We start from the raw sequence: 24,085 nt of genomic DNA, 5'->3' as shown, positions 1-24,085 counted from the left end.
GGTCAAGGCACAAACCTACCAGGCACCGGGGCGTTGAGCAGGGGCATGGGAACAGGATGGGAAGGGCTGCCGTCGCCGTCTCGCTTGGCAGCACTTCATGTAATTTTTGGAAGCGAATGTGAACACGTTTTGATAAGAAAGACTAAAATCTCTCAGTGTAATTTGGGATTCCTCTACATAGATGGCTTCAGACTGCTGTTTCCAAAGGTCTCTGGACAATGAGTACCATCCTTCCAGTTCAATTTGCTATTCTTGCCCTCGCTGCGTCGGCCAGTATTGTCTTCCCGACCAGCTGAAATAAGCTCCTGCTACAAACTTGAAAGAGCTTTTAGGTGCTTTTAGGTGCTTATAGCTTTTAAGGTGCTTTCAGTGTTCACATACAAACATGAGAGCCAAGGGAAAAAAACAGCGTACAGAAGCAGAAGGCAGGCTAGAAAAGGTCATTTGCGTTCGAATTTTCTTCTTCTTTTTTTGTTTTTTTAAGCGAAATCGGGATACAGAGAGCAGAAGTCCCAGCAAGCCCCGAGGAGGAGGGAGCTCTTTCAGCGGTTGGGGCTGCCAGATACGAATCTGTATCAGCATTTAAAATGAAAAAAAAAAAAAAAAAATTAAAAAAAAAAAAGGACGAAAAAAGCCCCGAGGCCGCCGCCCATCAGGCGCCCTCCAGGGGCCCCTCCGCCTGCCGACCCTCCCGGCCGCCCCCGCCTCGTCAGCGCCCGCCCGCGCGCCGCTTCCCGGCCCTGCCCGCCCGCCCGCCGCAGCCAGGGCGCAGGCGCCGCGCTCAGCGGGAGGGGAACGGAGCGGAGCGGCCCCGAGAGCCGTGCCCGGTGCCATGCGGCTGCTGCTGGCGCTGCTGGCGCTGCTGGCGCCCGGCCGGAGCGCGGCGGACAGCGGGGAGCAGCCGCCCGCAGGTAACGAGCCGGGACGGGGGCCAGCGGGGCGCAGGGACCGCCGGGGCAGCGGCCGTGCCGCGGCAGCGAGAAAATGGAGGCGGCCGGGGCTGGGTCCGGGGGGAAGCGGCGCCCTCGGGGCTGCCTCTGCCCTCTGGGTGCTCGTTGCTTGGAGCGCCGCGGTCCTTCAGGGGTGCGTTAGGGGCGGGTGGCAGGCTTTATTTCGGGTATCTGCGCGTTTGGGGTGTGTAATGTGAGGGGAGTGTGCGCAGAGCGCCAGTCCGCTGTGTCTTGTAAACGGATGCGTACAAAAGAAGCAGGGAAACCGGGGATTTGAATCAGAGGCGTGGGGGTCGGGGCACCTGTGCCTGGGGCACCTTCCAGCCGGGCACAGACTGGGAAGAGAGCTGGACTGCTGCCAGGAACATCTGGTTCCGGCAGAGCTGTTGCAAATAAAATTTGGAAGAAATAGTCAATCTGGTTTGCGACTTTCTCCTCGAGCCAGGACAGCTTAATAAAACAAAAGATTGCGTCTAATGTAATAGCTCGGGTCTAAACAGAACGTGCACTTGGGTTATCGAAAGGTGTCTTTGGCTCTGTTCTTTGGGAAAGGGCTTAAAAATAGAAAGCATGTCCGCACATTAGGCGAAAACAGCAGTGCTCTTTCAAGCTCTAACCACAGAAAGAGCCGTATACCTAAAATGTTAGCAGTTGATCGCAGAAATGTTGATTATGTGTCCATGCTCTTTGGATCCTGCAAACATGTAATGTGGATCTACAGGGGCTTCATATCACATAGGTCCGTGCCCAACTGCAGTGCTTGAGCTTGGTTGGCCATGGTGACGGACCACACCTTGCAGGACTTTGGAAAGTTGCTGGGGTTTACCTGCCCCGTGCTTGGGGCAGGGAGGGTTGTCATCTTCCTGCTGGTGCGTCACAGGGTGGTTTACATCCAGCTCATTCATTGCGGCAACAGGTTGTTAAACCTTGCCCAGAACGCCTTTCCTTCAAGGTTTCAGCAGTAAGGAGGCCTGATATGGATGGTGAATAGTGGCCTTGGGGATCTGACTTCACATCTTCTGAGGATATGCTTTTATTGCTAATAAAACATGATGTTTTAACTTTGCAGTAAGTGATTTTGAGGTTAAAAAGCACAGTACAGTAAATCACTACTGTGAATTGGACCTGCCATAATCCAGCCTAGTCCAGCACACTAATTGCCTCACTGTAAGGCTCTGGAAAAGTGCTGTGGGATAGTTGAGATATGTCAAGCTGCCTAGAAGAAAAATGCTCATTTTTTTGTGCGTGAGTGCAGCAAAGCCTCAAAGGAGCAGCACGCACTTTTGAGTTGTGTTCTGAAAACACAAGTAGAGTTTTTCCTGGTGACTAGTGCGCAGGTTGGCCACAGCCTCTGTAACCATACCCTTCAGAGACTTCATCCTTTAAGCAAAAACTTAGTTTTTTAGACAATAAAAATGTGATGGAGGGAGTTCTAGTAGATACTGCTGTGTATTAGATGGATGAAAAAGCTGGTTATGTCTGTGAAGACAGACCATTACTGTAACTTTATTTCATTTTTATTATTATGTAGTTGCAAGCAGATGTGTTGGCTTACAGTGGAAAGATGAGAGTAGGAGACGGGGAATTCTGAAATGTATTTATGATGCTTTCCTTTGTTATGATAGAGTGCTTATTTTCTGAAGTCTTAATAGGGCTTTCAGTGTTTTGGTAGTATAAAGTGTCTCGGGCTGAGTGTGCAATGAGGAAATGCTCTTCTGCCGGTCATCATCTCCCAGGCAGCAGTCGTCCAAATAGCTGAACGCTCGCTGTGTTTTCTGCAGCTGGGCACTTAGCACGTCTGCATAGATGTGCCTGTGACTCACCGCGGAGTTGGGTGTTCGCTGGTGGGAGCTGTTGGCGTGTAAGTATCCAGAAAGGGAGGCCCCCCCCCGGTCAAGATTGCAGTTGTAGTGGAAGCAGATTTGGAGACTGCGATAGCAGTTTGAGGTGCTTCTCGCTCATTGAAAGCCAGATTTCCAAGGAGGTGTGTGAACTTCCTTTTTGTGGCTGGCTTCCAGTTGTGTTGTGGTGATCTTGGTCTTTTGGGTTTGTTGTTTTGATTGTGATTACTGGCAGTCATAGCAGTTCTTCTGTCCAGCTGCAGACAAAATTTTGATAGTAGAGAGTGCTGTACCATGACGTATCAGCTATAATAAAAGGGTAAAAAAATTCATACAGAATATTACCTGGCTGAGATTTTTATCATAAACAAAAACTTTTAAAGCAAACTCCATGAGGAAATAAACTTTGTAAATAGCAGCTGTTTTCAAAGGCACTAAATACTGCCCCTAGTGTTTGATTTCACACAACCAAGAATATTTATTTCACTCATCAAGTATTTTTAAAAGCATAACAGCTTTAATTTTCACCCCTAGTTTTTGTACTCTCTTCGTTTGTAAGTTGAATGCTGGTTCCTAGAAAGGAATTGAAGATCTTTGGAGAACTTTGAGTGGAACCTTCTGCACCGAATTGCTGTTGCATGCACTAACTCAAGCTCTCTTTTAATGACTCTGTTAAGGAAGTGCCACCCAGGGATAGGAGCGGCATTACAGGAGAAGTATACGCCCAGGATTTCTTTTTGGAGGGACAACAAAGCAGGCGAGGGCGAGTGCCTGCAAACCTCCCATGGATGCAACCCAGAAGGCAGCCAAGCGGGCAGCAGGGACAGGGATCTCCAGCACCTTGCTGTCCTGCAGTAGTGAAGATTTTTCTGATCTTTTTACTGCTGTCTTTTCTCTTTCAGTGGTGGTGACAGCTGAGGAGAATCGCGGCTTTTACATTCGTAAAGGCACCAAAGCCGCTGCCCTTCCTGGGTGCACTTAAAGGGGGTGTATGAGCTCAGATGGAGCGCAGGGCTGGCCTGAGGAAGGCACGCTGTTTTCCTTGCCAGTAGCACAGGATGACAGTTTTGTAGCATTGTGTCTGGCTGTCTTTTAACAGGCTAAATGGTGAGATAACCACTTGGCAGGAATCCACAGCAAAATTAGAACTGTTGTGTCTCTTAACTTACAGAAATGGCTTAAAACTTTTCCTGTGATGCATCTCTTGAGGTCTATAAGGACTTATTTGTTTTTCATGAAAATCCAAAAAAGGAGCACTTTCAAACAATGCGTCTTCACATGTTTTCTGACAGTTTCTTTTTAAGCTTTCGATTCAAGCTTTCAATTTGTATTTCAGTACCCGAGTGAAGTTTGTTCAGTGTGTGGAGCTTCAAAGAGCTTTGTGGGTCTTTGTCAGCGTTGTTTCAGATGGCTGTGCCATAGGGTCTGCATTGTGGGCTCACTGGCACCTACTCAGTTACATGTATTATGAGGCTTTCAGTCAAGCTCTGCTTGTGTGAACAGTAGTAACAAAGCCTCTGTGTGTATGCTAATGCCTCGTGGCATCTGCTAGGAGGAAAGAAGGAACTTTGGTGTTAGGCAAGAAAGAAACATCAGTATAGAGGCTGTCTGTCTCATTTTTATATCTCTGAAACGTCCCCTTCTCTGGTTCATTGATTTACTTTTTTCGCTGTTGGATCACTGAGGCTCAATGAGTAAGTGGGACATCTACACTTACGAAATATTAAGTCCTTCTGTACGTACTTTAAAATAGATTTGACTGAATACGTGGCTGCTATAAACTTTATTTCGCAAGTACTTTCCGTAGGTAGTATTGTTCAGGAACATTTATTTAGTGAACAGGACAGATTAGTTTCAAGCAGGCACAGAAACCTTTCTCAGTTTACATATTTTAACCTGCTCGGATTTTCAGAAGCAAAAGTCTTTCAGTGGCATTTGGCTTTTAATCCCCTCCTACATGCATTTCCTTCCTGTCCGCTGTGCAGGTTAGCTGAAGACATGAATGTCTCCAAAATGCTAATACTTAAGTGAAGATAATAAACAAATATCTTCCCAATATGTGCAGTGTATGTGTAATATGTTGTGCATGTGTGTATATATGCATATATATAAACATACAACAGTATCTGTCGTATCAGTGGAGGTCTTTGTCACTGATATGGGAGCATTAGTTAGTTTGGGCTGTTTGTATATGAACAAATAAATATCCACATTTCTTTTTGAGTTGTGTGTGTTGGTTATAAATGGATGCTAGTGTGAGTTGGCCAAGATCAACTATGTGGTTGCATTCTGTTCTTTCTGTTAGGTGCTCTGCTTCTAGGTTGCCCTGCATGGTGGTTTTACTCAAGTGGGCAGCTGAGCTCCACCACAACCACTCTCTCACTCCTCCTCCTCAAAGGGAAAGGGGGAGAAAATACGATGGAAGGGGCTCAAGGGTTGAGATAAGGACAGGGAGATCACTCGACAATTATCATCACAGGCAAAATGGACTCAGCACAGGGAGATTAATCTAATTTATTACCTGTTACTAACAAGTTACAGCAGTGAGAAACTTAAAAAAAAAAACTACCAACACCTTCCCCCCATCCGCCCTCTTCCACTTCCTCCCCCCGAGCAGGATGGGTCCCCCACGGGTGGGCGGCAGCTCCCCCCAGACCCCCTGCTCCTGCGTGGGCTCCTCTCCACGGGCTGCAGCTCCGGCCCGGGGCCTGCTCCTGCGGGGGCTCTCCATGGGCCGCAGCCTCCTCCAGGCCACGTCCACCTGCTCCACCAGGGGCTCCTCCACGGGGGGGCTGCAGCGTGGAGATCTGCTCCGTGTGGGACCCATGGGCTGCAGGGGGACAGCCTGCTCCACCAGGGGCCTCTCCCTGCACAGGCCGCAGGGGAACTGCTGCTGCCTGCCTGGAGCACCTCCTGCCCTCCTCTGCACTGACCCTGGGGTCTGCAGGGCTGCTTCTCACTCCTCGCTCCCCTAGCTGTTGCTGTGCGGCAGTTTGTTTTTGTTTTTTCCCTTTCTTAAATCTGCTCTCACAAAGGCACAGACAACATTGCTTATTGCCTTGGCTCTGTCTTGGTTCTCATTCCTCACTCTCCCAGCTGTCGTTGTGAAGCATTTTTCCCCCCTCTTTCTTAAATATCCTCTCAGAGGCACAAACAACATCTCTTATTAGCTCAGCTCTGGGCAGCGGTGGGTCCCTTTGGAGCCGTCTGAAACTGGCCCTTATCTAACATGGGGCAGCTGCTGGATTCCTCTCACAGAGGCCACCCCTGTAGCCACCAGCTACCAAAACCTTGCCACGTAAATCCACCACATTCTGTGATCATGCTTGTACTTGCTCTTAGCCCTCCTCACTCCAAACTTTACTTTCTGACATTCTGGTTCTTTATCCTCAAAATTCAAGCATACTTACTTTCTTTTAGTGATGTTAAAAAACAAAAAACAAAACAAAACAAAAAAAAAAAACAGATATTACTGGCCTACCTTCTTTTATTCCTCTATTCTATGAGCATAGGGCTGCTGAAGTTCCTCAGATGTTCTTCCATAATGCATGTACCTAATTCAAATTCTGCGCAAAATCATGGTTGCTGAAGTCTCTGTTGCCTTTCTGTTGGCCTGTAGTGCTGTCTTACAGAACAAGGTGAGCAGGGCTCACTGCGGGTAGACATCACCACATTTGAACTGGGAGCAAACTAGAACTTGTTGAATCATTAGAAGTCTGAGAGACAGCCTGTGAGCTAGACGATTATGATGCTTTAAAAAAAAAAAAGAAGAAAAAAAGGATAGCTAATAAGCCTGAAGAAAGGGACTAGAATCCCTTAGAAAGTAGAAGTAGACTAGATTGTCTACTTCCATGCCCATTTTGAGGTCCCATGGTCTAAACTGCTGTAGTGCTGAGCACTCACTTGTGTATCGTGTATCTTTAAGCTGCTGTGACTTAAGCTCAGCCTCTGAGTTCTGCTAAATGAGCTGATGAGTGAAGTCCTTGGTGACTCGAACTGATCAGGCAACCTTCACAGGTAGAGATAGTTTCTTCCATGGAAATAACTAGTGTAATTAGGGAAAGGAGATGAGCACCCAGGCCTTCTTTGGCTTTCAAGTGGAGCCAGCAAATCTCATAGATAAATGCAAGTTGAGAACAGTTTACATTGAATTTACTACATATCCATTAGACAGCCTGAGAGACAAGATGGACAGTGCCTGTGGAGAGTAAGGGAAAAGGAGTAAAAGGTGTCATCTCATAGAAAAATTCTTTTAATGGGTAAAATAGGTAATTCTTGGCTTGTGAAACATGGAGAGGTTAATGAGGTGAGAGGAAGTGTGCTATAAACCTGTTTCTCTGCTGGCGTTTGTTCATAGAGTTAAAAATTTTAGCTTCTCAGCTCATGCTGAAGAGTATCCTTTAGGTCTTAAGGATATGGAGTGAAAGGTAAGAGAGGGATATGCTGCTTGACTGACTTATCACTGGAGACAAAGTTGTTAACAGTACAGATGAAAAGGATGAGTTGATGGTCTGTGTAAATTCTTGTTCCTGTATGTGATCGTGGCCAACTTGTAGTGCCATTGTGGTGTGGGGTGGTGACCTCCCTAGTGGCTGGGAATGGGGTATGACTTGTGAAGAAAGTTGGCTTTCCATGAGGAAGGTTTGTTTTCTTCTAGTTCCTTTGTAGTCTCACAGCTGGAGGATGTTAAAATCATCTCTGGGTGGCAGAGCAGAGTGCTAGGTTGAGTGGTCTTTCTTGGAGCAAGAGAAGGGGAGAAGTGACTTGGCAGGCTCTTGTTCGTTCTCACTGGTCGCTCAGCGTTCACAAGTACTTGTGCATGTTTCATTCCTGTGCCTTAGATCCCCCAGCGTGAAGTGAGAATAAAGCTCGCTTCTCGTACAGAGCTGTTGGGAAAATACTTAAGTAGATCTAAATGCATTTGCTGACATAATGTGGTAATAAGCACCAGAGAAATGCTTAGCTGGCATAATAAACCTTATTTAAGAACCATTTTGGAATAGCTAAGACGTGGAAATGCTTAATGATTTCAATTAAAGAAAATACGATTGTTCATTAACTGGAGGTAATACCTATATACAAAATAAAATAAAAACCAGGGATCACATTCTTATTTCTATTCAAGTGTTTATTTTTATGGCACAGTGTGACATCTGTGTGCTTTGACACCTCTTCTGTCAGCTTGTCACCTTTTTTTTCTTGCGGTTGAGAATTTGATGATTAGGTTCCTTTATTCCAATAACTGAAATACCACTCTTGTACATATTATCAGACGTGTGATTCTGTGAAATAACTAAACCACAGCACCATTTGTGGAGTGATGTATATTATGTGTATCAGATCTTCGAGGTTAATGGCATATCTCAGCCTCTGGATATTGCTTTCTGTAAAGTGTTATCTTTGTGGTCTTGTTTTCAAGACATGAAAACTGTTTACTTTCCCTCAACATATCACGAAGTGAAGTAGAAGCATTTGTGTTGTGAACAAGCAGCAGCCTGGAGCAGGTCAAATACAAGTTACCTTTCAATGATTCACACAGAATATTAATGATGCCAAATCAGACACTGAGAAGCTAAGAAGTGGCAATTAAAATGGTTGGGTGACCTTCATTTTTCCCCTTCTGAATGCCATGTGACAGCCTTAAATAGTTAAAGAATTAAGTAATTTTCATTCCTGTGCAGTTGCTCCCTCAGGCTCCCTGCTGCTGTTGGTGCTCAGAAGTTTGCTGTGTGAGGAAACTGTTGGTGCTACTTTTTATTTGTGTGTCGCTACCTCACCTCTGGTGTTGTTAATAAAACATACTTCAGATAATCTCATGAGTGTGGGCCTACATGGTAGTTTCAGTGTTAAAATTCCTTACAACTGGTAGGTTTTTATTATCACAGCCTTCCAGAAGTACTGCTGGGAATGTAAAAATGTCATCGTCAGAAATTCACGTTGAATCCAAGCTTTCCCCGGCAGGCCTGTTGTCTTTTGGCAAGGCTGAGACATTAGGAGACAGGAGGCATTAGGAGTCCCTGGAGCACACAGCCTGGATTCTGCAGGTTTGGTAACAGGCTTCCCCATCTCCTCTTTCTGGTTCAGTTCTGAAGAGCCAGAGAAATCTGCAGGTTTTTGGGTTAATCTCTAATTTCAGTAAATTCATACTATTGGCCCTGCTGGCTTATCTGTGTAATACTGACATAGGGATGTAATCATCCTGATGAACCTGATAGGGGCTGTCTGACAGACTTGTTTTCAGTGGACAAAGGTTATCTGAGGTTCAGGGTTGCAAGCAGGAAGAAAGCTCTCTCTGTAGGAGAAAAGAATAGTAAATCAGCATGCAGGGCTCAGGTGTGTTTGTACTCAGGGCAAACTGGGTCCATTGGGGGGGAACAATTTGCAGTTTTTGTGTCTAATTTTTCCAGTCATATCTGGCACGTTGCCTTTTCCAAAGTATTTAGGAATATATTTGACTATTCTCATATTTGACTAAGTGCAGTTGTTCTGCTTCTTCCAGTGCCTTCACCAACAAACCTTGTAGTAACATCCCAAAATTTCAAAACCGTCTTGAGTTGGCAGTACCAGCCTACGTCTGAAACTCCTTATTTTGTTGTGGAAATGAAACCTTACAGGTAAGTTCATACTTTTTTGTCATTTCCTGTACCTCATATTCTCTAGAAGCACAAAAACAGTCAGTCCATGGTAATAAGTTTTGTTTTTTTTTTTATGTGCTGACGTCCTGTAAAGGTTGCCGAAGTGTAAATTAAGGTAAAATTTGCCAAAAAAACAGAATGGCTGAGGCTGGAAGGGCCCTCTGGAGGCTGTCTGGTCCAACCTGCTGCTCAGTCAGCGACACCCAGAGCAGGGTGCTCAGGACCATGTCCAGGTGGCTTGTGAAGACCGCCCAGGAAGAAGCCTCCACAGCCTCTCTGGGCAACCTGTGTCAGTGCTCTGTCACCTGCAGTGTTGTTTTATCGCAGGCAGTGTGTTGTACAGTATTGTTCCATTGAAATAACAGCTATTGCTTGTTCTGTTTTACAGCCCAGGTACCTATATGACTGTTTCAACTTGTGTGAACATCTCAACTAATTCTTGTGATCTCTCACGGGAAGTAAAGGAAACTTTTTCTCCTTACTGGTTTCGAGTTAAAGCTGTTGTTGGATCAGAACAGTCTGAGTATGTTGAAACAAATGAGTTTATTTTGCAAAAGCATGGTAAGTTCTATCATAGATCTTGTAATTCCGTTCCCAGAATGGTTTTTTTTTTCTTTTTAATGATCATCGTATCCTTGTTGCTGTATTATTCTGTCTCATAAAGTCAGGAGTCCAGGACAAAGCAAAGCATGATGGTTGTTCAGTAGGAACTTCCGTAGTTCTGTCTCTCTAGGGACTTGTCACTAAGGTATTTGAGTTTTTTGTTTTTTTAAAACTTTTCAAGGCAGGGAAATGATGCTGACAATGCATTCTGTGCATCCTTCTCATATTCTTGCTTGGTGGCCCAGATACTAGAGTAGGGTAGGAAATTGCCACTGAAAGCTGTGGACCTTTAGGCATCGTACAAGTTGGATTCAAGTGGTTGGTCATACCTTGACATACGAAGTTGAGTCTTTCCTCTGAAGGTATGACCAACCCCTTGAATCTTTGACACTGTGATCCCACTTACTGTCAGCTTTCCATGTCTAAAGAAGCAATAGGAGTCCACTGCAGCTGAATAAGTAAGAGTCATTCTTCATGTAAATCCTTTGGGCTGCTACAGGAGAAATCACACTTTTCACATGGTAATGTAATAGTAAATTGTGTGTCTAGACATTAGGCCACCCTTGCCAAAACAGTGGGGTTCCAGCATTGCATGGGGGACACAAAGTAGCCATGACAGATTGAGGAAAGTCTAAGATATCTCCTTTGTATATGCTACATTCACAAAGTACCTCACAGGACATTGCCCAGGAGATTCTCCCTGACTTGGGCAGTGCTTCTGATAGAACTGGATTTATGCACTGATGGAGAAATAGAGAGTCTCCTTGTTTCCCCACTATGCTTTCCTTTTTCTTTACTCCATTCCCTTACTCAGTGCTCTCGTGACTTAAAATCAGTGTCGGGTTTCAAGCGTTTGACAGAGGGATAGAAGTCATGGTAATAATGCTGAGTTTGAATGTTGGCAGTAAATTGGCAGCCATGGATGGAGAAGAGAGATAAAATCATGTTCCTATTGGACAAGGCTCAAATATTCAATTAGATCATTAGATATTAAAAATGTACATAGGCTATTGCCACCAGAAATCAGATTTCCTGACTATTATTCTTAAAGATAAGATTTGTTTAGGTTTTCAAATAGCCTTTGTTTCAGCACGGTATTGTTTTTAGCTCAGCATAATTCATGGTGGCATATAGTCAGCAGTACTTTGTTTTGTTCTCATTCACATCTGCATAATTGCTTTGTTAGATTTTCTGTTAGTGATTTTTTTTATGGTCTTATATGCATAGGAAAGTTTGATTTCTTAACAGTAATCTCTATTATTTCCATTTTAGAAGCAGATTCACTAATGTATCGAAATGCGTCCATTATTTCCCAATGTTGCAGCTATATAATATTAACAACATTCAAGTAAACATATCAGTCTTCTTGAATCTAATGAATTTTGGAAAGTTAACTACAAGTAGCCTGTTTTGTTAGATTTCTTTATCTCAATACTGTGTTAAAAACCTTGGACTAATAGTAAAGGTAAAATGTGTTGCAGGAAAAATAGGACCTCCAAAACTGGATCTCTCAAGGCATGCTGATAAAATCATAGTTGATATTTACCATCCTGTATTTCCATCTATGGAGTTTCAGTCTTGGATCACAGACAGCTTAGATTTCATGTACAAGGTGACTTGTTGGGATAATGAAACTCAGGTATGTTTCAAAATAAAAACTTAAAAAACACTTATTTGTGTGTTTTAAATACATAACAAGGGATTCTCTCCTCTGACACACAGAGCCCACAGATATCAGGAAAACAAAAAGCAGTCAAATGTAACATAGGACTGCTGAAACCCTAAAACCTGGGTTACAGTGAGAGAGAGGACTTGAAGGTCTGAAAGTTTGTCCAAATGCACTTCTTCCAACAAGAATCAGATAATTGCATTAGCTGTACATGAAAGAGAGGATTACTGGATCACATGCTGTTATTTCTGCATACCTGCTAAAACATGAATAACTGCTTATACTCCTTTCACTTACCTAGATAGACCTTTCATATCAGAATATTAAAGATATTGATACCACTTTATGTAGCAATCATAGAGGGTGAATTTTAGGAAAATGGTAGTACATGTGGTTATTTACAGTTAACCTTTGTATGCATCTAGGTACAGGTGAATTAGGAATGAAAGTATGGAATATGGACAGAGTGTGTTTTCTCTGCATCCGAAAATTTTAGATGAAAGCACTGTGGTCTCATCAAACAAACCATCATAAGGTAGCTCATAAATTGATAGTTGAAGTTCACAGCTTTTGCAAGCATGTAGATGTAGCAGCCACACCTAATGGTGTTGCAACATTTAAGAAGTGTTGGAAGGTACTAAAACATCTATCATGTATTGAGTCAAATGATATAAATATAACATGTATGTCTGTCCTTTTTTTTTTTTTTTAAGCTTAAAGAAGAGTATTTTGTATATGACTGTCAGACGGATAAATGTAGCCTAGACATCCCAGTTACTCCTAATGGTTCTACTTACTGTGTTTCGGCAAAGGGAAGTTTGTTTGAAAATCTGATAGTTGGTGCCCCATCCGAAGAAAGCTGCATTCAGGTTCCTCTTGAGCAAACTACGAGTAAGAGAATTCTAAAATTTTACTACGAACTTAATGAGTCTAACTAGAGATACGTTACAGCAAAGTGTTTGAGCTCTGATACAGTCATGAGATCACTTGGATATCTATGAGAGAATATGAAAAAAGAAAAAGCATGGTCATTCTTTTCCAAATGCACTCTCCCAAAAGTCTTCCAAAAACTTTCAAAAATCATGTATTATTTTCAAGTAACCCTGATTTCTCTGAGTGCTTTTTCCTGCTTCATTGGTATTACAAAACTGGTTTCATTACACCTGATCATTGGTATAATTAACAACTGACAAATTGATTGTATATTGGGTTATATGGCTTTTGGAAGCACTATACCTATCTTCTAATAAATGGCTTTGTGAGTCACATCACTGTAAAAAATGCATTTAGTTATTCTGGAACTTGAAGTAACTCTGAACTTGTAATAAAGTTGAGGTATCATCTGCTTTTTCTTAATTAAAGGGAACAATGGTAGCTAGTTGGTAGCCCATCTTTGTATCTCTGGTAATCTATTACAAACATTTTAATGTTACTTCATTATGGTCCGAAACTTCACTAGGGAAAAGAGAGAGAACACAACTGCTTCTATCAATTTTTCCTTTTATGCACAGGAAGAGCAGTGTGGTTGAGGGGGAAGGCTTAAAGGCAAATTGGACTAATGGAGTCCTCTATTAATATTAGATAAAAGTTCTGTTTTGGATTTCACATTTTAATTTTATTGTACAGAGATGCACAGTAATTCTTACATTGCTTAATATGCTCTCACATAGAAAATGTGTTTTTAAAAAAAATTCATACCCATATATCATCTCTAAGGAACAAAAAATAAATTATAAAATTCTTTACCTCTATAAAAACGACTGTTATAGGAATTGGAAATCTTATGTTGTAATTTTTATTTACTTTGTATGCTGCTTTAAAAATTAAGTTCTCTTCAGTGAAAAAACGTGTTAAATTGATAAATTTGCATACTGCATCCTGAGCTATAGCAGTTTCTATGTTTTTTCTAAGTGGCACAGCACAGCAGTGGTTTATTTTCCAAACTTCTTAACAGAATTTGCTATAACTTCCTAGGTACACAAAACATTGTCATTGTGTGTGTGGCTGTGGTGATCATGGGCATCATTTTGACATTATGTTGTGGCTTCAAGAAGCTAAGGGAGAGGAACATAAAGCTGCCTAAATCCTTGGTAAGTTCAGACTTGTTATCTATATCAGATTTTTAATATCCAACTCAGTAACTTTTTTTATAACGGTAACACCTTTATGGACGGACATTCTGATTGTTTTTACCATAATCTCATAAAAAATTTAGCATTGATACCAGTTTTTACATTCTGATAGCCTCTGCAGTCAGATGCCCTGTATTTGTTGTAGGTTGTATTTGCTGTATTTGTGAGGCTTTGGTCTCTGTTTAACTGAAGTAATGTTATTTGGTCTATTTTGAGAACTTAGTTTCCAAAAACCCATTGTGTATGTACATAGACAGGTTTGTATTCATTCTAGTAGCAGAGAGACAGAATTACTGAGGTTAGAAGAGACTTCTTGAGATTGTCTTGTCTAACTTCTTTGCTTAGGCAGGGTTAACTGGAACAGGTTACCCTGGACTCTGTCCAGTTGAGTTTTGAACATCTCCAAGGAAGTAGACTCTACAACCTGTCTGGGCAACCTATTATAGTTTTTAACCAACCTTACAATTTAAAAAAAACTGCTTTCTTGTATTCAGGTAGGATTTCTTGCTTGATTTTGTGCCCATTGTCTCTTGTCCTGTCACTGGACATGCATGAGTCATTATTTGGTAATACTGTGATACTGGTGTTACAATGTTCTTAGTGATGTGCAGAGTGAGGAGGGGGGGAAAAAAAAACAACATAATAGCACTGTAGGAAGAGTGAAGAAAAACTGCTAGGGGAAATCTGTTCTTACATTGAGCAATCACAGAGAAGACAGTCAGATCTACCTTAAAAGGTTCCTGCAAATGTATGTAGAAAATGGAGTGGATGCTGCTTAAAGAACGGTAGAAGCCTCCATGCATCCATATCAGGGAAGAGTGGAATAGCTGACAGTACCGTTATACTGTCCTTCTGGTATCTTGTTAGTCACAACAGCTGAATAAACAACAGTAGCTGAAAAAATCTTCAAGAACTGCCATGTGAGGTAGTAGTAATTCTTAAATGGTAATCATATCAAGAGAGTATATTCTTGGCAGATACAGGAAGTCTCATAAGACTTCTGGAGAGAAGAGGCAGTGATCTTCAATTCCATGTTCTTCAACTTAAGATTCTTAAAGAGACTCCTTAGTGCAGGGTAGCTCAACACCTAATATCCCCCTGGAGCGTGCTTTCTTTGGAGTGGAGGTGAGATTGCTCTGACTGAGTGAAGATGTCCAAGCCAGTGATGCTAGGTCCCTTTATAGTAAGCAGCAATCTAGTCCATCAATTTATGCAGCTCAGGCATCTCATTCTGCAATAATATGTAAGTCTGGTCAGACAAAGCACTCTCTAAAGTACCTTTTTCTCTCCATGGACTTGGACAGGAGCCATGGGACCAGCTCAGAGAGAGCCATCCACACTGTAGACTTAGTAGAAAATCAAATGAGATAAATCTGTCTGAGGGACTCTGCAGCTAGACTCTGACATCAGGCAGACCTTTAGAAAACAGTGAGATACTGGAGATTTTTTTTCATCTTCACACCCGTATGTAACTGTCTGAATATATACCATTGTCCTACGTGCACGGAACAATTTTTTTGAAGACCATTTGCTTTAGCAAAAGTCTTCACATCTAGATGACTGTGCTATGCATTGAGCATATTGCTCTTCAGGCTTCCCAAAACCACTGTGGTACACCACATCTAAGGGAACAGAAGAAAGGAAATCACAAGCAGAGCATGTGCTACTTAACTCCTGTGAGCTTACTGGTGTGTGGTCCAAGTCCACACTTTAACTTTCTTGTGGAAACTTTTCTGTGTGTCCATATTCTCAATTTACTGGGCTATATGTTTTCTGGTGATTCATAGGTTCCAGCGTACCGCAGTCTGCTTCACATTCCACGTTGTGCCTTGCTGTTAAGGAGCTGAATACAATACACCTATTTGTAAAGACTGTTACCTTCTGTCCATTTCAATTGAAGTCTCTGGTGACAGTATAAATTGCAGAGCTCATATAGATGGTTTTAATACAGCTGATATAAATAATATGGGAATGTAAAATGAATGATTAATAACCTGTGATTCGTTTTTATATAATTAAAATTATATTTTAAACGATTACATTAATGAATACATTAATGCAAACAATAATTTATATGAATAATAAGTTTAATGATATGAAGAGTTATCTGTCCAGGCATCTGAGATCTGAGACCCTATCACAGACCTTTTGTGCTGTACCTGAGCTTGTCTGAAAGTGAAACATCTCAAGAGTTTTTCCATACGCCAGAAGACTAGGCAAGATGTCCCACCTTAAGACTGCTGCCTTACACTGATCTGCTTCCTGATGGCTTCAAGTAGATACTACAAGATCAGATCATTTGAGTCGCTTTCAGAAAGTTGAAATTCTGAAAGAAAAATAAGAAATAGCAATCATCAAGCACCTGCCTAGCTGAGAGTCAGACAAACAAACAAAAAAATACATTTCCATTTAGATTGCAGGAGCTTTTATAATGTCATCTTTATGCTGTTTAGGACCTCCCAAGAGTGCTGTTGCAGTCATATTCAGGTCTTACTTCTACAGTGTCTTTTCAGTATGGGCATTGAATGGTTACCGTCATTAGAGAAGGTGTAAGGCTAAATGTTTGAGACACCCTTATTCCTAGCAAGACCCTACCAGGAATATACTTCTAGTGAAATGGGATAGATTATTTACTTCATTGTGCTAGTCTTCTGCTTGATTACAGCAATCCAGCATTTCAGCAGTTTAGCTGTAGAGAGAGACATTTGTTTTCCTTCAGTTATCTCACAAAAAGTATTTCAGAAGACTGTTTCCTTCCACCCATCATCTTGAGTCATTTCAGTTTCTCCTGTGTGTGATACCAGATTTTTGTTCTAAGATGCGTGATACAGATTTATCCACTTTAAAAGGAGACAGTCCATAACTTAACCGGTAAGTTGTGGGCATCTCCATCTACTTAAACTTTGCTGTCTTTTATTCATGCCTCTTGTCTTTAAATGGTGGACAGTGTTTTAGTAGGTAGAAAATACACTTGCTCTGTAAGACAAAACCTCACTTAAAAGCATCAGCTTGCATTTTTAGCTTACACTGAAGTCAACTTTTCTGCTGTTGATGCTTTTTCTGAGCCTGACAGGGGTGACAAGGTTGTTTTCTCTCACTGAATTTCCAGATCCCTTACAGATATGCACAGAACACTTACGAATTTGCTCTGTGACTCTGGATTTTTTGGGTCATTTTGATCATGCAACACATTTTTCATTTAGAGAAATAGTAATTGCATGTCCCTGCAAATGTCATTGAATAATATTTACCACAAAGAATTACCATCTTAGAAGGAAGAAGCTACTTCATTAGTGCTTGTGATAAAGAAAGAATAATGGTAACATTCTATACATTATCAGTAACAGCTAAAGGAAAAATATTAACTTACTTATGGTAACACTTGTTTTAAAATAGTAACACATATCTTAATTGCACTTGTTATTAGAGATGCTTTAAATGTTATTACAGTTAGTGTAGTAAGGTTTATTGATTATTTTCTTTGAAGCTAGAAATGAATGCGTGAACTGCTAAATTATCTTGTAAATCATGACTAAGCGACTCTTAAAGAACCTTTGCCAGGAACCCAGGAACCAGGAAACCCACAAGGGTTTTTTCTTCTGATGGCTTCCTTCTTTTGTGGAATAGGAGTGTCTTGTAACATCTTGCTTGTACCACCTTGTGTCACAGACAGGAAAACTAGTTTCCTTTTTGAGAATAGAAGTCTTTGGATGTCTTTCTTGCATAGAAGCACTGATTTTATCCTAGGGTCTTTCTCTAAGCATTACTAGTCAGCAGTGTGAGATGCAGAAACTTTGTAAAGTATGAGACATTCCCTTAGTGTCTTTTAGGACTATTGTTTTAGAACCACGTGGCAATATTAAAAGGACAGAAATAAGAGCTCATTTGGTTCAGGGTTTTTATTTTTGCTGTGGTACAGCATATACAGGTATTGGGGTAGGGGTGAAGTTGTAAATGCAGCTTTTAGCCATAGTTTCTATAGCATTTCATTTTAATTAACGTTCTGCAAGTATGGCAGCTTAAATAATGGATTGTCTTCTCTTGTCACATATTGTGTGACTATTGGAGTCTGATTTTTGCTACCCTCAAAAAAGCTACAGATGCTAGTCTCTTCAATATCAGCTTAAGTATGGCATAAGTAACTAATATTTTATTTTTATATCTGTATAAATACGTTTTGGAAATGGGTAACGTGAATACCAACTGTTCATAACGTTTTCAGCATCTATGCATTCTTTATTGCATTCTGGTTTCTGCAACTATATTACCCATCCGCTTCTTATGAATGGGTGATTTTTATACGACTCATGCAGAATTACCCCAGACATTCTCTACGTGGTATTCTGACTATTTCTGCACAACAGAAAATGAAAGTCCAGAGAGGATGATGGCTGAAGAGCAGCTAGATTCTTAGTGTTACAATTCACCTTAAATGTCTTTTTTTTTAATAATAATAATTTTAAAAAAGTTTCCTGGTGGGAATCTTTAATTCCCAAGGTGACCATCTCACCTTAGTTGTGTTAACACACCTATCAGATAAGATTGCAGATCATTTAAATTGCTCGCTAAGATTACAGATAACTTCTCTCCAAGGAGCATTTGCTTGTGTGTGGTTGTTTTTTTTGTTTTTTAACTCCAGTAATCTCATTGATCCAGCATACACAGTACCATAAACAGGTATCAGGGCAACTGAAGGGAAGGTTTTGGGGTTGAATTGAGAGGTGAAGGGAAGTAATCAGTTCTGATGAAGTCAGCACGCTGTGCAGGTACGAATGTAAAGATAAGGCCCCATAACCTTCTGATCAAGGAAGGTGCTTGTAAAGCACAGTCAGATTTGATCATCTGGTTTTGAATGCACTCTGCTCTTACACGAATATGGACTGGGAGATTCTTTTTGCCTATTTGGAGCTTTTCTTAACACTATTTTTCTCTTCCTTTTCTCCTCCTTACCTACATCCCTTTCTTCCAAATTTGCCTCAACCAATATTTTCAGTCAAATTATTTTACAGAGTATCCCAAAAACACTTTGCAAAACTGTTTATATCTCATTAAGAACGTAGCTCATATAAAGTAGCTGGTAGTCTGTGATACACGTATATAACAAATTACGAAGTTTGGAAAGGACTCTTGAATTGAATAGCGCTTTCTCCCTGTGCTTTCTAGTAGCTTTAGAAGGCAACATCATACAGCTCAAAGTTTACCCTTCCTCGTTTTTTGTATATATTCTTTAAAATACCTTAGAAAGAAAAAACAAAATCAGAAGAGTCTAAACATCCTGAAGGCATGTCTTAATGTTTCAAAACAAGCTGGAGCCAGGCCATTGAATGACTTAATATATTCTTCCTGTGGTAGAGTTTTCAAAGCAAAACATTACAGTTTCTTGCAGAATTGAGGGAGTGCTTAGTGATATAAAAGAAATAACTAGGAAGACTTCAGCTTAAATCTTCAGATGACTAAAAATATAGTGGGCAGAGATTGTACCCATGAAACAGATTTGATCCTTGCAAATGTATTTTCATGTAGAAGGTATTTTTGAGAGCTTGGATAGAAGTATGAATGAAACAGTTGGAGTCATAGATGCAGGCTGATGACCTTACCAGATTCTCATTTTGCTAATTCTGCAGGAATTGGCTGTAAAAACATTACATTTGTATTATGAACTTGTATCTTTTTTTAACCTCTAAACTTCAACAGAAGGTAAAGCAGATAAATTAGTGAATTATGCGGAACTAAAAGTGTTTTTGTTTTTTTTCCCCCCCATTTAAGGTCACTGTGATAAGAAACCTGAACATGGATAACGCTTTAGAACCAAAATCAGAGGGAAAATACATCTCTATAGTAAGCGTCATGCCAGTCCAGTCAGCGTTGCCTTTGAATAGCAGAGAAGCCTTGCTGAATATAGAGCCAGAAGAAGAAGCTGTCAGTCCTGAGAATTTCAGTGAAGGAGCATCTTCTTGTCCTCCGCCAGAGGCACCAGACAAAGTGGAAGAGTCCTCTGTGCAGAAGATTACAGAGGAGGTCCCTTCTGATGATGAACAGAATTGTAAAGTAAAAGAGAGTTACTTTATTTCTAACAGTAACCAAACAGATGTAAGTAGTAACTCTTCAGGTCCGGAGGTTTCTGCCACAGAAATACAACAAACAGTCGTTCCAAGAAGCTGTCCCAAATTTTCCGGCTATGACAAACCCCACGTGCCATTAGATATGTTGATAGATGTTGGTGAAGAACAACCTGTGATTGCTTACAGGCCTACTGACTAACCAGGATAGATGAAATGTTTAATAAAAGCTCATGAAGAACAGCATTACTGAAGATTATGGAGAGCCAGGCTTATATCATGAATACCTACAGGTTGTACATACACTGACGGAAACAGAATAACAAGTATACAGCTTAGTACAGTGGAATCCTGAAGTGGGACTGAGTGTAGCGCCTGAGAACAGTATGAAAACTGTGGTGGGGGGGGGGGGTTCATAATAACCTGTCACTTTCAGAAATACCTGTGTATAGGACGTAACTTACTATTTCCTGTTTGAACAAAATAGTTCTCTGTTATTTGAACAGTACTCTGTGAAGAGCAGAGATGTTACGAAGGAGTGTAAAACAGCTGCTGTATCACTTACGGGAGGTATTGGAGGTATTCTTTTCCTTGTCATTGTTTTCTCTGAAAATTTTTGAAGAATGTTTTGTATTCAAGGAAATCCTACTGTTTAAGTAAGAATATACCTGTAACTTTTTCTTGTGTCACTTAGGAATTTGATTCCATCGCCAAGAACCAGTTATTTATGTTCTTTTCTGCAACTAGAGGTCTGTACTTCCAGGGCCATTACTTTGCACATTTCAGTGAGTACATGTTAAACTTTTTTTTTAAAACTTCAAAGCAGAAGTCCTGTGATGTAAACAGCTGTTCTTTAAAACGCTGTTACATCTGTACAGCTGCATCCAGATGGATTGTCTAGATATACTGTGTAATCTTGTCGCATTTTGGATAACACCTGTATAAGCGTGCTGGCTGATCCTCCGGAGGTGCAGGGGGAAGGTGTGTGTAACCGGCAATAGTTAGACAGACTCTTCAGGAAGTGTTATTAAAAATTAATCAGCCTGCTTTCCTCCACAGTATTTCTGGTGCAATTCTTAGAACAATGTGATGTTTTCTCATAGAAACCAACAGGGCTTCTGCCAACCAGTCACATTTTCTAGATGGTTGAAAATGACTGCCATTTTTTGTTGTTATGACCTAACTCAGAAACTGTACCAAATTGTCTTCAGATGTATTTTAGAGGGAGGCAACAGAAAAGTAATGTGATAATTTGAAGTTCCTAAAACACTGTCATCTGAAAGTGCTCTGGATATTGTCATGTAAGATTATAATTTTGAAAAACGAAGGATGAGAATTTTATATTTAAAAAGCTTTGCAAGTCTAATGCCTTCAGTCCAGGTACTTTGTCTTTAGTCCAGATTCGGTGGTGTTTTTTTCTGTTTGTAGGAAACGTTTATGATAGTGCTTAGTTCAGGAAAAAGGGATATTTTTGCAGACACGAGGTAGGTAGTTTATACAAAATTGTCTTTGTTCTAAAAGATAATTTTTATATGCATATCAGAAATGTTGCTTGTTACAGCAAGTGATTTTAAAGGGAAACCAGTGTTGTGCTTTTGTCCTTAAATTTCTCAGTGGCATGAGTATTCCTAAGATAAAGTTTGTACAGCAACTACTGTACAAGTAGTACAACTACTGTAGTACTACAAGAAGGCTTTGGAAATCAGAATTAACTTGCAGTTAAATCTTCAACAAAACTGACTTTTCAGTTAATAATATGGTTCACCACTGAAATGTGCTTCTTGCAGTCTGTTTTACCAAGGAGATGAGCAGCTGTGTCTTGTGCAGAGCTTGAAAATGGTGCCGTTTCTTTCAGGTTTTGTAGGCTGTTGATAAATAGGAGCTGCATAGGGTGCTAGGGTGTAGTTAAGGATAGGGAGGTTAAGGTCAGAAACAACACAAATATATCATGTGCATATGGGAAAAATTTGGCATGGTGGGTAGTTATGTGTAATGGAAAAGCACTGTTATTTTCTAAGCTGAAAGTCAAGCACAGGAGTACGGGTATTTTGTGCTACACAACATACATATGTATGCAACTGGCCTGTTCTTGTTACTATCATGAAGTTTATTTATTTTTTATTTTTGAGAAGATTTTGGAACTATAGTTACAAAAGCCACTGAATTATCACCCTCCCTGGACCACCTCCCTTCTATGTGCTGTGTGCTTAACACTCAAAGGAATGGAAGCAGTTTCAACATTTTAGTTGTTCGGGACACCTGGCAGGTTTTATAATTGTGAAATACAGGGTGCACAGAGCACCAGATTTGTTTATTTACTCTCTGTGACTGAAAACGTAAGGCCACAGTGAGACAAGAATGTGTTCATGGGTCTTGTCTCCAGCTGTTGCTGGTGGCAGTAGTAGTAAGAGACAGCCTAAGAACAGGGGAAGTGTGTGACGATATTTCCACTAGGAGACAATCTAGCTACCAGTAACCTGCAGTGTGGTGGCTTTTTGGAACAGGTAACACAGAAATGCTTTCCCAGTTCTGTAGTACTGAGTAATTGAGCCATGTCTTTTTGAAGCTCTTGGGTGGTATTTACCTATGCATTTTCACTTAACTATGAACTGTGTTTAAATTAATAAGCTCATATTCTTGTGATGGAATAGTAGTTTGCTTAAGCTCCCAAGTATTTGGGAATAGCACCTTGGCACTGGGTGTCAAAAAGCCTAACGTTTGCAGGTTCAAAATTGCTTAATATTCATGCCTTTTACTGACATAAAATACCAGCTATTCAGTATGACACACACAGAAGGTTTCATCAGTTCAAGCTGCTTCAGGTGATTTTTTACTCTTGTCACGGCTGTTCAGCATTCTTCTCATCCTTTCTCCTAAAGGTGATTTGGGAGGTTATGGAATATGAGACATCAGAACATTATATCCTTTGTAAAACAACCTGTATCGCAAACCCTTGGCCCAACATTTCTAAGAACTTCTTTGGCTGTCCTTTTTGCACTGATATTGTAAGTTCTTATTGTTAGCTCTACAATTAACAATGAAGTACTGTGGTAATACTCTGTGCTGACACGGAGGCATCAGATGTTCTGTTTTTATGATTTTTCTATGTAAATAAATAATGTAGTTTTAAATAGAAATAATCGTTCTTTTTAAATCTACTGGCATCTGTGAAAACAGGGTATGTTAGTGTCCCAGTTGCTCAGAACAGACATACAAGTTTGTATGTAGTCAGTCCTTCACTAGTGAAGATTCCAGGAAACGAAAGTTGCATGCAAAAGGCTGTTTTTCTCAACTAAGACTAGAAATAAGTGATTGCTCTGAAATGGTGCCATGTAAACAGTTCAGTATTAGTAAATAGAACTATTGCACTTAATTCATCTTAATAGTTTCAGCATGTCTAAAAAAAAAATAACCTTTGATCTTCCAAGTTACTGAAGCCAAAACACAGATTTCCTATCATGACCTGCATAGGTTTCTTTAGCGTGATTTTTGAGAGTTGTCCTTTAAATATGAAGTCCATGTTTACTCATATGCTTTCCATGTTTTCTAAATGGATGCAATCGCTGGGTGAAGTGAGACCCCCAGAGGTCCATGGTTCATTCTTCTCCCCAGGTCAGTATCATTCCTCTTCCGTGTTTGCCTAAAGACTCCATGAGCCCATCAGGCGATCTACTGTAGCAGCTCATCACTCTTAGGAAGTATTTTCTAATGTCTAACTCAAGTCTTCCCGTCTCCAGAAAATTCATTATTCATTATTGGCCCATTTACCATACTTCGGTTCTCTTTTCAAATCTATAACTAAAATACTTGTAAATACTGTAAATTAATTTTTTGTTTATGTGAAATTAAAAAAAAAATCTCAAAAGGCAAATGTGTGTGTGCTCTTTTTCCTTCTGTCAGCTTTTGAGCTGAATACACTCCTGCTTTTGAAACCTCACTCAATTAATTCCTATCGCCATGTATGTGGTGTATGCCTGAGCATTACTGAAAATGAATAGAAAACAGTGGGATGTGTCTGTACATAGCACGTGTGTGTGATGGTAGGTAGGCGGTCATTGTTGTCATCCAACAATTGTGTTCGTGCTCCTGATGCAGCAGGCAGTAACTTCAGTCCAGTTTGATGCCTGAGCCTGGGGACTGTCATTAGGTTCTCTGTAAGAATTACATTAAATGGTCACATCATTCGAATGGATCGG

The 24,085-nt window shown here is 40.7% G+C and overlaps 1 protein-coding gene across 2 annotated transcripts; it reads left to right on the top strand.

The window, feature by feature from the left end:
* Window positions 1-742: 742 nt before the first annotated feature.
* On the top strand, window positions 743-23,760 carry IFNGR1 (interferon gamma receptor 1). Of its 2 annotated transcripts, none has more exons than XM_040550981.1 (7): window positions 743-911; window positions 9,291-9,405; window positions 9,815-9,987; window positions 11,511-11,668; window positions 12,412-12,589; window positions 13,673-13,788; window positions 19,597-23,760. In XM_040550981.1, exons 1-7 carry the CDS (start codon window positions 833-835, stop codon window positions 20,089-20,091), a joined length of 1,314 nt encoding a protein of 437 aa, XP_040406915.1. In that variant the 5' UTR covers window positions 743-832; the 3' UTR covers window positions 20,092-23,760. The 2 variants fall into 2 exon arrangements, with proteins under 2 accessions (XP_040406915.1, XP_040406916.1); XM_040550982.1 differs by lacking the exon at window positions 743-911 and adding an exon at window positions 2,791-2,811.
* Window positions 23,761-24,085: the final 325 nt, after the last annotated feature.

This window comes from Cygnus olor, chromosome 3 (assembly GCF_009769625.2).
Source record: "Cygnus olor isolate bCygOlo1 chromosome 3, bCygOlo1.pri.v2, whole genome shotgun sequence".
In the NCBI taxonomy this organism is placed as follows: domain Eukaryota; kingdom Metazoa; phylum Chordata; class Aves; order Anseriformes; family Anatidae; genus Cygnus; species Cygnus olor.
The sequence above is the reverse complement of the archived record's forward strand: the minus strand, read 5'-3'. Positions and strand labels throughout refer to the sequence as shown.

Coding starts and splice junctions, on each gene's coding strand:
- IFNGR1 (XM_040550981.1), top strand. CDS start 833: ATGCGGCTGCTGCTGGCGCTGCTGGCGCTGCTGGCGCCCGGCCGGAGC. Junction 912..9,290: donor CGGGGAGCAGCCGCCCGCAG/GTAACGAGCCGG, acceptor TGCTTCTTCCAG/TGCCTTCACCAACAAACCTT. Junction 11,669..12,411: donor GTTGGGATAATGAAACTCAG/GTATGTTTCAAA, acceptor TTTTTTTTTAAG/CTTAAAGAAGAGTATTTTGT.